The sequence below is a fragment of the Sarcophilus harrisii genome, chromosome 2, assembly GCF_902635505.1.
Source record: "Sarcophilus harrisii chromosome 2, mSarHar1.11, whole genome shotgun sequence".
NCBI lineage: Eukaryota > Metazoa > Chordata > Mammalia > Dasyuromorphia > Dasyuridae > Sarcophilus > Sarcophilus harrisii.
The window spans coordinates 389,720,609-389,734,956 of NC_045427.1; the positions used below are offsets into that span (position 1 = coordinate 389,720,609).

Genomic DNA, 14,348 nt, shown 5'->3' on the forward strand with positions numbered 1-14,348 from the left:
TATAGATAGACCAAACATTATCAGTTCTCATTATTGATTGACATCTTCTCTAAGTACTATTTTGTTTAATTTCTTTTAATGCATATTATCTATATGATATTTGTGAACATATATATTTTAATGGAATATGACTATATTCTAACAGTATGCTTTAAGGACATATGATTCTATCAGTATGGAAAAATCTTTGCACACTACCCCTCCATAATTAGCATCCTTCAGTTTTACAGAGCTCACTGAGGTCCAGAGAGGTACTGTGTATGATCATAGTACTAGTAAGTGTTAAGAGTGGAACTTAAAGGAAAGTATTTATGAAATTGAGTCCAGTTGAACTGAGTTCAAACTTTAAGTAACACATCCACTAAGTCTTGCTAACTTTCTCTTTCTCTTTTTCTCCATAACAACCTCTTGAAAATAGAATTGAAATTTGACATATCATCTCCATTATACTTCACTGAATATATGGTCTAATGAATGTGGGTACATCCATCAACAATTCTGTTCACAATGTATCTATATCTTCTTATTTTGCAAAACTATTCTCTATGTCCTTTCATAAATTCTTCATGGAAGATCCTCATTAAAACAGGGCTCTTAAAACTCTTGAAATGTTATAGATGCCAATGGAACATCCATGCTATCCATTATTTATCTCTGCTCTTGCTACCTGACATACCTGATCCATCTCCTTTTTAATTTATTTCTTTCTTTTATTTTCTTCCTTTGTTTTTTCCTTTTCCTTTTCCATTTTTTTTCATATGAGGAAACTGAGAGCCTGAGACATCTAACTTGCTTGTGGTTACAAAGTTAATATAAGTTGAATAATGGATTGAAACCTGGGACTTTTCTGATTTCAATTCATTTTTCTTCCTCCATTCCTTCTTTCCTTCTTCCCTTACTTTATTCCTTCCTCCCTCCCTTGTTCCCTTCTTTTGTCCTTCCCTCACTTCCTTCATTCCCCCCCCCCCGTTTCTTCCTCCCTTTTTTTTCTTTTCCTCTGTCCTTTATTTCTTTGAAACATGATGGATTTGAATCAGGAGACCTCTTGAGTCTCATTTCTGATTTTTCTTACCCCTGTGATCTTCACCTCTCTGGGTCTCTGTTTCTTCATTTGTAAAATGAGTTACTTGAGCTTGATGGCCTTTGAAGTCTCTTCCAGGTCTAGAGCTATGATGCTTTGATCCTCACAATTTTTCACTGAAAACAAACTTCTATTTCCTCACAGCCATTCAGTCTATATTTCAAAGAACTGAAATAGCGTCCTGAGAAAATTTTCCCCTTCTCTTCCCCTTCTTTCTCCCCAAATCTTCCTATCATTCATTCCTTCAACAAGCTAGAATTAGCTACTAGTATGAGATGCTATATCAGGTGCTGGCAATACAAAGCACCAAGCAAAAATAAATCAGCTGCAATATATATAATAGCTGAAATAATGTAAATGCAAAGAACAATGATATATCAAAACACCAAAAGTAAATATAACAAAATTATAAAGATCAAAATTGCACCTGAATGAAGAGATGAGAACACATTCCCACACAACCCCTTTGTGTAAGCAAAAGATTTATCAAAAGAAAGGCAAAAATACTATGTTATGATCCACATTCAGTCCCCATAACCTCTTTCTGGATGCAGATATCTCTCTCCATCACAAGTGCATTAGAATTGGCCTAAATCACCTCATGGTTGAAAAGAGCCACATCCAGCAGAATCCATCATTGCACAATCTTTGTTGTTGTTTTATACAATGTTCTCTTGGTTCTACTTCATTTAGCATCAGTTCATGTAAGTCTCACCAGGCCTTTCTGAAATCGTCCTGCTGGTCATTTTTTAATAGAACAATAATTGAATAATTAGTCTTTCTGTGATTTTAGAAGACATTTTGAGTCATTGGACAGTTATCTTCTTTAGCCGATGATTGAGGCCTCCTTGAAGAATTTAAATGAATTTGTTTAAGATTATTATTCACAATTCAAGAAATTATTTTTTCCAACCATACAACTTTACTCTCTTTGCTTACAGAGATATCTTTATTAACAAAAGGAATTCTCTGAAAATGAAGCAATTTCTAACAAATGAGAACACGCACACATATACACACACGTTTGCACCCATCTTTCCTCTTGCTTTATTACACTACTATTACTAATGCCTGGAATACACAAATCTAAGATTCTATAATCCAACCCACATTGCTCTCTCCCATCTCTGCATTTCTCTTCATTTAACCTGAAACCAGTCTATTTGCAGCCTCATAGTATCCAAAAGTAAGTGAAGATGTTCTCTCATTGGTAGAAAAATCTTCTCCCAAACCCTCTATACTTTATTCTATAGAAGACACTAAAGACCTTTTGTTCAGACCCTGTTTACTCTTTATTTCTATAATTCTAACGGATTTGTTTTCCAGGTCTTAGTGGGAAAGAAAGAACAAATTAGAATAGGAAGGTATATGAACTCAATAAAAGAGACACAAGAAATATAAAAACACAGTAGCAAAAGGAAACAGTTTAATATAGGGTCAATTTATCGTAGTCCTATATATCTCAGTAGCTTCTAAGAAACATCACTCTCTTATTATTAAAGCAGTCTGGCATAATAGATAGATAAAAGACCAATTTAATGTCTTACCTTTAACATGTGCTATCTGTGTGACTTTGGCAACTTACCTAACTATTGAATGACTGTAAATTTCAGAATAATTGCCCATTTGCATTGGAGGGGAGGAATTTGCTCACCAGGAATTCCTTATTCTAATGAATCACAAGTTTAGAGTCTTTCCCTTCCCCCCCCCCAAAAAAATACATATTATTCATTATAAGTGTTCTCGATGATGATCCTCAATCATCAAGGTGAAGAAAGAAATCTATTTTTAAACTCCTTGGCAAAGAAGAAAACAACATAAATATTTTGAAATTTTGAAAAATTTCGAGCAGGACCAGGAGATCATTATATACTTCAACAACAATACTATATGATGACCAATTCTGATGGACCAGGCCATCCTCAGCAACGAGATCAACCAAATCATTTCCAATGGAACAGTAATGAACTGAACCAGCTACGCCCAGAAAAAAAACTCTGGGAGATGACTAAAAACCAATTCATTGAATTCCCAATCCCTATATTTATGCACACATGCATTTTTGATTTCCTTCACAAGCTAATTGTACAATATTTCAGAGTCTGATTCTTTTTGTACAGCAAAATAACGTTTTGGTCATATATACTTATTGTGTATCTAATTTATATTTTAATGTATTTAACATCTACTGGTCGTCCTGTCATCTGGGGGAGAGAGTGGGGGGATAAGAGGTAAAAAATTGGAACAAGAGGTTTGGCAATTGTTAATGCTGTAAAGTTACCCATGCATATATCCTGTAAATAAAAGGCTATTAAATAAAAAAAAATTTTTCAAAAAAAAAAAGAAATTTTGAAAAATTTCAGAGTTAAGGATGGGGTTTGAACCTATGATTTCATCAGTATTAAGAATTTCTGGGAAAGGAAACTTTATCAGTACAGGTCAGTTCTTTCTGGATAACTTGTTTTCTTAGAGAGCTGCCTAGAACACTGTGAGTTTAGTGATTTGCCCAATATCATGCTGCCAGCTAATTATCAGAGGTTGTATTTGAGCTCAAGGTCAGCTCTGTACCAGTCACAAAGAAATTATTAACATTTTAAAATTTGGTCCTTAAAAGGATAATTTTCTGCTACATGGTAAATTCAAGAAAATATACTACTTCATTTCCAAACAATCTAATAAAAATGGAATGCTATAAAATATTGTCTCTGTTTCTCTCCCCTCCCCCCTTATTCCAGGTCTCTGAAGATACTGGAACAATTGTTTGCAGGGGTCCCTCCATTCAGGAAAATGCAGCTGCAGCAAAGTTAGTGTTGAATCAAAGTATGTGCCAGCAGAGGCTGCTTGCTTTCTCTTCTAACAGTATAGCTTTGCCTAAGGGGAGGCATCTGTGAGGGTTTGCCTTCAGATGTTTGCCTACAGGTAGGTTATTGAAAGTCAACTAGCATCAGAGCAATTTCTCCAGCGGCAGAAATTAACCTTCCCTAGCCCTAAAGGCACAGACAGATGATGACACTAAATGTTTCCTGATCAGAACACTGGGGGAAAAGTTGGAGGGAGTAGGGATAGAGGTAGAGATGCAAGCTAGTGATACAGCTTCCTACATGAAGTGGGAAAGAAACTCTGAGACAAAGATAGGAATTGCCTTTCCTCCAGTTGTTACAATACTGCAAAGATACTGAAATCCATTTTGCTTGGTTTTTGTTTCACTAGATCAGTCTCTGAAGACAGAGCCAGACTGTGAAACGAAAAGTACATTTACGGAGCTGCAGTGGGTGGCTTTGCGTATCCATCATTTGTGCAAAGCTTTCTTCCTAGCGGACAAATCTATTGTTCAAATTGGAAACATAAACTCGCTTCGTAGCAAGATGATTTATTCATATTATTCCTTCGTCTCTAAGATGAGGACTTGGTGGAACAAACTAATGAGTTGAAGTACAAAATATATGAGAACATTAGAGTAATGTGGGCTAAACATCACAAGCTGCATTGTGTATTATTAGCCCTTTATTAAGGTGATGATGCTGTATTGATTCTATTTTCCTGGGTCTCAAAGCATTAGAACAATTAATGTCATACTATGTTATTGGGAAATAGTAATAAAAAGGAAAGGGTGTTTTTTTGTATTTTATTTCCTGATATAAATATTGAGCAAAGCAGTTATGAGCTTCCCATCTAGACATAATTCCTCTTCTGTAAGAGGTAAAAACTTCCAGAGCCCTGTGAATTATATTCAAGGCATGTGTATAGCATTTGAAAACATCAGACTTTAAAAGAAGAGTGTATAGTGGCAGAGTTAGAAATACAAAAACATTGCAGAAATACAGTCAGACATGAAAGAGACTTGAGAACCCAGAAAATGTTAAAGCTAGATTGGGGCTTAGATTACAGAATGGGAGGACTGGAAATATAGAATGCAGACCTGGAAGGGAACCTTAAAAAGTGTCAAAATTAGAAGGAGACTTCTACACAGAATGTCAGACCTGGGAGAGACCAAAAAATGTAAAATGCAGAGCTAGAAGGGCTCTTGGAACACAGATGATAGAGAAGGAGAGATTTTAGAACTTATAATGTCAGACCTACTCTAGAAGGGAACTTACAACAGTGATTATTAACCTTTTCCAGGAAAAAGATGCCTTTTTAACATTTAAAAAAATTCTTAATTTAAAAAAATAATGTTAAATTTTTTTTTTAATTTTTCAAACATTAAAAAAGTGATTATCAACCTTTTCTAGAAGGAAGATCCCTTTTTAACATTTTAAAAAATTCTGTATGATCATAGTTGTACCATGAATATCTGCTAATTGGGAAAATATATGATGACAAAAAGCTTTTATAAATATGGTACATTAATAAATGAATTTGTAATTTAAGACAGCTGGATGGCATAATAGATGGATAGAGTGCAAACAATGGAGATGCGATCAAATCTGATTTCAGACACTTACTGGCTCTAAAACCCTGGGCAAATCAATTAATCATGTTTGCCTCAGTTTCACTTATGTAAAATGAGGTGAAGAAGGAAATAGTCAAGAAAATCCCAAATGGGGTCATGGATAATCAGACAAAAAACTAAAATCATTCAGCAACAGCCAACAATTTATTAATCACTATGCTATCTTACATTCATTTTTAAAATAGCAATACAAATTACATGAGATATTATTTAGTCTCCAGAGTCACATTTGTTTATTTATTATATTGAATCACAGTGCATACCTTATTGGAAATAAAGATGAAAACGACTATGCTTATTTTGCATATATATCCTTGTAATGACTCCATAGACCTTAGAAGTCCCTAAGTCTGTGGGTTGGGAAGCACTGCATTGGAACATTGAAATGAAGTCAGAAGAAGCCATAATCATTTTATGGAACACTTTGACTTTGTATAAGAAAAAAACTAAAACCCAGAGAAGGGCATTGCCTTTCCCAATGTCACATGATCACTTTGAGTGTCATAACTGGGATTAAACTCCAGGTCCTTGACTCCCAGTCCAGGATTCTTTCTATTATACTATCTTGCCTCTCATAGCAGTTTAAAGACAGGACATGTGCATCTTTTATTCCTTTTAGACACTCTCTCTATATTTCAAAGCTAGGACTTCCTAAATTTTAATTCACAGCTTAAAATATTTTAATCAACTAAACACTTCCTGAAACAATGTGGGGGTGAAGGGAGGTGGAATTTGTTTTAGCCTGAAAGTAATTTCCTAATGGACAGTTATGGAAATCTACACTAGTATTACATTAAATCCCTCTCCTCTTTCTCAGCAGACTAATAAAAATATACTTAATTTCCCATTTGAAAAAAATATCCATGCTAACCTGAACCAATGAAATATCTGACTTCTACATCATAAAGGATAGAATGAGGGGCAGTTGCTGTCCACATCAGAAACATGTTTTATGTATAATGTCCAAAAAAATAAACACTGAAAACAGGCTCAAACTCTGGCTGGCCTTTATCTTACCAGAATTACCTAAGAAAAGCTGGAATAACAATCACTGTGAAGTCCCATTATTAGAAAACTTTAGTTTACTATCAAAAATACTATATGGCAGGAAATGCAGATATTTTAGTCCCAAGTCATAGATGTATAAACTGAGACCTGTAAAGTGGAAGTGATTTATTCAACATTCTATGTATAGCAAGGAGAAGAACTAGGATTCTAATGCAGATCATCCAACTAGGTTTCAAAGTGCTTTGAGGACTGGACCTGGAATCAGGAAAAAGTGAGTTGAAATCCAGCCTCTGATCTTTACTAGCTCTGTGATCCTAGGCAAGTCACTCTGCTTGACTTAAGTTTCCTCATCTGTAAAGTAGCAGTAGTCATAACACCTACTTCCCAAGGTCGTCCTGAGTATCAAATGAGATAATAATTCTAAACCTTCTGGCACACTGTAAGTTCTTTATAAACGTTTACTATTGAAATTATTAATAACTCCAAATCCAGCGTTCTTTCCACTGTGACTCCATGGTTGTAACAACTGCTACTCCTTAAAATGAGTCTGTCTCTCTGTGTCCTAACATCCAACACATACAGTTTGAGGATTTACCTATACTGAAACTGCTTCCTCTCTCTATGCACTGTTGTCCCTATGTCAGAAGAAATCAGTCCAAACCTTTGTTGCTTATCATCTCTTTGCAAAACTTGGTCCCTAAAGTAATTGTATGAGGGGGAAAATCAAACAAATAAAAAGACAAAACTGCTGACTCTTTAAAGTCTTATGCTGCCCTTGACAGACACAAGTAACCTGATGCTCTGTACTTGATTTTTGGAGTGGAAGGACTTCTGGATATCAAGTACCCATTACATACAAAGAGTTTGGTTAGCCAGATTTCAGAACTGAAACATTGTTTCATAAATCTATCAAGACTAGCCTGCATCAAGTTACATATTGTAGAAATTATAGACTAACTCAATATTGCTCAAAAATAACCTCACAATAGCATCTTCATCAATTGTGTGACCTTTGGGGGAGTTACAAAAATGTAAAGCTGCAGGATGATGGGATCTAGAGCTGGAAAAGACTTAAGAGGTCATTTAGTTTTTCTAGCCCTATTTCCCAGATGAGATAATTATATGGAGTATCAATTAATTGCTCACAGTGTGTTAGGCACTCTATTAAGTGCTATAGATGCCAAAATAAGAAAAAATATAGTCCCTCTTCTCAAGAAGCTTATATTTTAATAGGGGAATGCAAAGCAAACAGGAAAACTAAAAATAAGGGAAGAAATGAAGGAAAAAAGAAGGAAAGAAGGAAGGGACAAAGGGAAGAAGAGAGAGAAGGACAAAGGAAGGAAGGAAAGGAAAGAAAGGAAGGAGGGAAGGAAGGAAGGAAAGAAGGAAGGAAGGAAGGAAGGAAGGAAGGAAGGAAGGAAGGAAGGAAGGAAGGAAGGAAGGAAGGAAGGAAGGAAGGAAGAAAGGAAGGAAGGAAGCAAAGGGAAGAGAAGAGAAAGGAGGGAGGGAGAGGAAGCAGTGAAAAAAGGAAAGAAAATTCAGATTTCTCTTATACCAAGTCTATTACTCTAACCATTATACCACTTAGATTTTTTTTTTAAATATGGGATGTCAGTAGAGAACAAATATCCTGGTGAGGGAAGGTGGGTTGACTAGTGACCACTCAGCAATAAGGTCCAGAATAACTGACTCTGCCTTTATGGATATTTTGTTCTCCAGTGAAATTATTTAAGGTAGGTAAAGGGATGAAAGGAACAATAACTGGGTCACTCAATTCTAACTACTATCCTAAAGGGTAAGTAGTCTTTCCAGTTTAACGAAACTTCTGGGTATTCCAGAAACAAAAATGCTGGGTGATAGGATGATTACACAGTTGAGCTGGCTCAAAATCCTATACATCCTTTCTCAGCTTCTCTATTAAATCATTCAGGTCTTGTGGTGAGTATCCTAAGTATTCTCAATTCCCTGAACTCAGAAAGAATCTGTTCAATTGGATGCCCCTGTCATTTAAATTACTATCCATGGCTAGACCAGATTCATACTAAAAGGGAAGTAATCAGGATGATGCTGGAGCCAGCTTTAACCAACTTCCAAAAACCAATTTTTAAATTTTCAGAGTGAGCATTTATATCTTGGAAATTGACAACCAATATAAATTAGGGTTTTGATTATCTTGACATAAAAAATGATGAAGAAATTGGTAATAAATACCATTATTAAATGGTATTATTTATACCATTATATATAAAAGATTTCAACTTAAAAGTCCTCCGTGCTTTTTTGGATAGCCAGTTGTTAAAACTTTTACCATCCATCATACACTTGAATAAAAGGCATAGAAAGACAACTTTTTCCAACTTAGTAGATTTCTTTTTCTTTCATGAACTACTCCTAATGTGTCCAATATAAATTCATAGAAAGAATTCATTTCTCCTGGTTTTGATATAGAGGTATTTACATGTAACTGCACATGTATGGTGTCCACTATCCTAAAATTATCTTATAATTTACAGGACTGGTTTTCTTCAGTTATGATGTCAGAGAGGAAAAATCATGCATTTTCCATGATAATCTTTTATGACATTTTATGTAAAATTTCTTGCTGTTTTGAGAGCTTGTCCTTTTAATGATTTCAAAGCAGGAAGGGTAAAATTACAATTCCCAGAATATTTGTATCACATACCTCATATTGTTCAGTATATTGTTCAGTGTATAACACATACTAGTCTTTTGTGGGTTACCTCAGTAATTAGCCACAAAAACAAAGTGTTGTATAATTGATAGAGTATAAACGAAGTCAAGACCTTGATTCTTACATTTTGCCTTTTACACTTTCTAGATGACTATAGGAAAATCACTTAGACTTTCCAGGTCTTAATTTCCTTCTCTGTTAAATGATGGGGTTGAACTAGCTGTCCCCTAAGGTGCTCTTCAGTTCTAAACTATGTGAGCCTATGATACTATAGAGTTAGCATGGGTGGAGATCTGTATTCTCCCCATAAAAAGTGTCCCATTCTGGAGATTTATCAATGCTTGACAGGTTCCAAAACCCTAAGGTGAGGAATAAAAAGACTTACTCCAGAACCAACTCTATATAGATCAAGACTATAAATGACTGTGAGTTTCTCTCATAGTGACAAAAGGGGAGGGGAGCAGGCAATTTGATATCAGGCTATAGACCTGGTACCTTTCTAAAAGTTGGGAATGTTTCCCAGTCTACTTTTCCAAAGGCATGGGAGTATCAGTTTCACCCTGGGCTCTATCCACGGGCTATTTACAAACAAGAGCTGTTGTTTTCTGATGGGAAGCCTGGCACAATTTTTACATGTTTTCTCTTATGCTCTTATTATAGGGCAACCCACTGTACTTCAAATCTGCCAGAAATGTTACAGTGAATATACTCAATGACCAGACTAAAGTCCTTACTCAGCTTATCACAGGTAAGGAAGGAAGTGTGCGGCCAATCTATGGAAGAAACTGGGGCCAGGCCATCAAGCTGTACTGCTAAGAGTGAATTGTCTAAATCAAGTAGAGTATGTGATTTAGAATGGTTCCCTCTACCCTAGCCAATGACCACGTGACAGCTGTATAGAAAGAAGCAACTCCCTAGTATTTTCCATCATATTCCCAAAATGTAAACAGGGAATTGGTTATTATTAGCAGTAACAATTGGACTAATAAAAACAGACCATGGGGTAATGGTAATCATGCCAAATGATAGGATCAGCTGGCTCATGCAATTTATACTCAGTAACAAGCTGGCAGCATTCTGTTAGGATGTAGTGGAAAGAAAGAAAGGAAAGAGAAGAAACCACTTTGTTCTTTTAGGACAAAATTGTACATCCAGGGAGAAAATTCCAACTGCTTGGTTTGGAAATTAGACGAAAAACACACAGATGGACATTTCCATTTGGAGAATCCATTTGTCCTAATGTTTCAAACCCTTACCCTGATAGAAACATCTGGAATTAACACAAATTAACCCAAGCTCCTGGGAAACAGTTTCCTTTCATTGGATAAATGCTCCTTTACCACTGAAAGAAAAATCCATTACCATTCATCTTTTTATGCTTGGGACTAAAGTTTGGGAAAGGCACTGGCTGCAGGTGGTTTGGAGTATGTTTTAAGGATGGGGTATATAAAATGTTCATACCCTCCATAGATTGAGGAACTGAGGGATTGGCAGAATTGCTGAATGGCAGAGCCTGTAATCCATAAACATGTTGTTTCTGTGTTAGATTGGATTGTCTGCCTCACTTATATAACATCTGGCTGGCAGTCACAATGCTAAATAATTAAATAAACAGCTTCAGTAAGCAGTGATTTAAGCGTGTGTGTGAAAATTGCCTCAAGGAGAGAAATAAATCCAAACTCTAGCTCTCAGATTCCCATATTTGAAAGGAGTTGTTTAGCCTGTTGATCATTTGCCACTTATTTGCAATGGAGTATTTGGTTTCCTTGAGTGAGCCAGCTTTGATAAAGCTGGGACTACCCAAACCACTGTAGTTTAGCCAAACAAAGCCACCCATCTTCTCATATTCTCTCTCTCTCTCTCTCTCTCTCTCTCTCTCTCTCTCTCTCTCTCTCTCTCTCTCTCTTTCTCTCTGTCTCTCTTTTTTCCTTCTTCCCTCCCTCCTTCTCTTTCTCTCTCTGTGTATCCCTCTTTCTCTCTCTCTTCCCCCTTCTCTTTCTATCCTTCCTTCTTTTTCTTGCCATTCTAGCACTCTGCTCCAGGTAAGGGTAGAAGTTAGAGATGGTTAATATTCAATTGAGCCTCACATTATACTTGTTGACTAAAATGTCCAATTCCAGCATGAGTTTTTCTAGACTTCCAGAAAAGCTGGTGGATAGGAAAATGATCTAGATCTGAATGAAAGCAAACAAATGAGCAAAATCCAAGCCTCCAATGTGACCACAGTTTCTTTCTCTATTATGTAGTGTACATAGAGAGCAGACCAGAGGGTCCTCATAAATAAGTCCTATGACTTTCCTATGATTATAAGATACTCCCTTATCTGAGACAGTGAAGTTATATAGTAAGATCACTGAATTTGGAGTCAGAGTTTCTGGAATCAGAAGCTCTAGAATCAGACCTTTCTTCTGAAGATTACTTCTTGTATGCCTTAGACAAATCACCAATCTTTTCAAGCCTCCCCTTTCCTTCTGTGAGATGAAATTATTGATCATTTGAACTAGAAAATTTCACTAGGCTCTCCCAACTTTCAAACTTGGTGAGCCTAGCCTATCAGATCACTACCTTCTTTTGAAGAAAAAGATTTGACCTGACAGGCAAGAGAACATCAACAATCCCCAAACTACAAATATTTTATGCAAGTCAATTATTCAGAACTTAGAAATACACATTTCCCCATAGTACTATAAATGACAAAGAAATTGCCAGGCTAGCTTACAATGACAAAATTTTCATTCAGAATACAGCTAAAATATCAAATTAATAGCATCTAAATCCTGGAATCCCTATCAAGCATTAAGGGCACTAGGTTTCCTTGGGCAAGGGGCTCAAGACACTAATTGTGTAGGGGATGGTACTAGTGGTAAGGTAGTAGGGTGTAGGTAACTGTTTTCCACAATGTTGACAAGTTGGGACCTGCAGATGAGAATAACACTTTCTTCCTTGATGAGATATTCATTCTGGTGCTTGTTAGGGATGCAGGCATGCATGTATTGGCCAACTTTACCTGCCTTCTTAGAATAATGATTTCTAGTCCCAATGTGGGACTTAGACAGGGAGTTAACTTAGAGAATATTCTTTCTCTTGGGCATTCTTCCATTATCTTTGCCTTTCCCTTTAGATTCCATCTTTAAAATTCCAGCCATGTTTAGATTAACTGGGGACGTTTGGCAGCTGTGAGTGAAGCAGACAAAAGGACAAGCCTTCCATATTATTGAGCCAGAAGCTACACTGCAAGATCTCAAATGGAGCTGCCAAATGCTGAGCTTTAAACACCCAGATAGCGCTGGCCCTTGGTAAATTCCATTGTGTGCTCTGGGAAGCCCTTAAAAGGAAGATAACTTAATTGTGTCCTGCACTCTGAGTTCAGTGAAATAATTTAGGGTTTTTCTTCTCTGTGACTATCAGACAAGTCTGAAGTTAGGCGAGGCTTTGGGTTTAGAATTAGCTCAATGGGTTTGTACCCAGGACAATATCTCTACAGGGATTAAACTTGTTCTTTGTGAGATTCAGGGACCAATCTTTTGCCCTCTGAATAAAATCGGTATAAGGAGGAAGCAGTATTAAATTCCTTTTACCCAAACTCCAGAATATCAAGGTAGTTAGTTGTGTCTGTTTAGGGGGAAATGGGTATGGGAGTGGAGCATTGGAGAAATCCATCATTGCAGTTTCTTTTGAGATCTGGAGATTTAAGAGTGTGCCATTGTTTCTATAGTGATGACAATGTAATTTAGCGTAATGTATACCCATACTGGGAATCCAGACCGCTAGGTTATAGGTGTTGCTCTATCACTAACTCACTCTGTTACGTTGGACAAGTTAGTCTCCCTTTCTGGGCTTCACTTCTCTCCATCTTATACTTATTGGTCTAAGTCCCCTCTATCTGTAAAATTATTTTGTTTTGATTTTCTATTTCTATGCTATTTCATTTTTGCTCTGGTGGTTGATTCTGATCTTAAGTGACCCAAACCATAAAAAGAGATAAGGTATGCAAAATGAACTAATATGGAGGAAGTGCTTTAACAAGAGCCTTTCATTCTTCTCTGCAGAGTTAGTCTTTTAGACAAAATAGATATTGGCTTCAGTTAACTTTAAGTCACGGCAAATCCCTAAGTAGCTAGGAATTCCCATATTTTGAATATTGCCCGTGTGGGTAACTGGTAAAAACTCTCTAAAGGAAGATGATGTATTATTCTCCAGTGTATTTATATTTCAGGACTTTTAACAGATTTGCATGACCTAAACCTAAGAGTAAAAAAAAAGATTCCTAAAGTGCCTTACTTTCAGTTCCTGGACTAAATCAGAAAATTTTAGGATTAAAGGAAATTTTAAATGATGGTTTTGTTTATCACTCTGTTGTCAAGTCATACCACATTCAAATCAACTAAAGAAAAAATCTGTATTGTTTTTAAAGACTCTGGGGAGGAGGTTACATAACTTTCCCCAGAAAACAAGTTCAATATTTAATATCCTGGGAATTAACTTACATCAGGGCATAGATTTTTATTCGAACATATGAGATATGAATATAAAACATTGTAAATGTTTTTTGTGTGATTTGTAAGAATCATTACTTAATAAAGCTCACATTAACTTCCCAGATAGCATCTTGTTTTTTTATTTATAATGAGAAAACAAGCTTATTTGATATGTAATCATAATTTCTTTTTCTTCTCTTTCTACTTCCCATGCACAATATAGGTCCCAAAGCAGTAGAAGCTTATGGAAAAAAATTTGAGGTGAAAACCGTCGATGGAAAATTGTTGTTTTCTGCAGATGACAATGAAGTAGTGGTTGGAGCAGAAAGGTTAAGAGTCTTGGGTAAGGGATTCTTTTCTTTGACTAAAAGGTATGATCTTTCTATGCAAGTTTCAAATAGAAAGGATCAGAAGAGAGAGAAATGGAAAATTTAGGAAAAGATGGGATTGAACTGTCTCATTAAGGAAAGTCAAGGGAATTTCTACAATACCAAGGTACCAGGCAACATTTTCTGGGTCAATTGTACAAAATGAGGAAATACACTAGACAATTTGGCATAATATAAATGACATTTATTCTGGAATAATTGAACCTAGATTTTTATTCTTTTTGTGACCTTGGGAAATTCAAATGCC

At 36.0% G+C, this 14,348-nt stretch overlaps 1 protein-coding gene across 2 annotated transcripts in view; it reads left to right on the forward strand.

Moving 5' to 3' along the window:
• The window catches only part of SGCD (sarcoglycan delta), a 1,334,163-nt gene that overhangs the window by 1,168,652 nt on the left and 151,163 nt on the right, over window positions 1-14,348 (forward strand). For both annotated transcript variants that reach the window (XM_031949414.1, XM_003756762.2), the window contains 2 exons: window positions 9,895-9,982; window positions 13,936-14,055. In XM_031949414.1, the coding sequence (XP_031805274.1) occupies window positions 9,895-9,982; window positions 13,936-14,055 (208 nt within the window). The remainder of the gene's footprint in view (window positions 1-9,894; window positions 9,983-13,935; window positions 14,056-14,348) is intronic.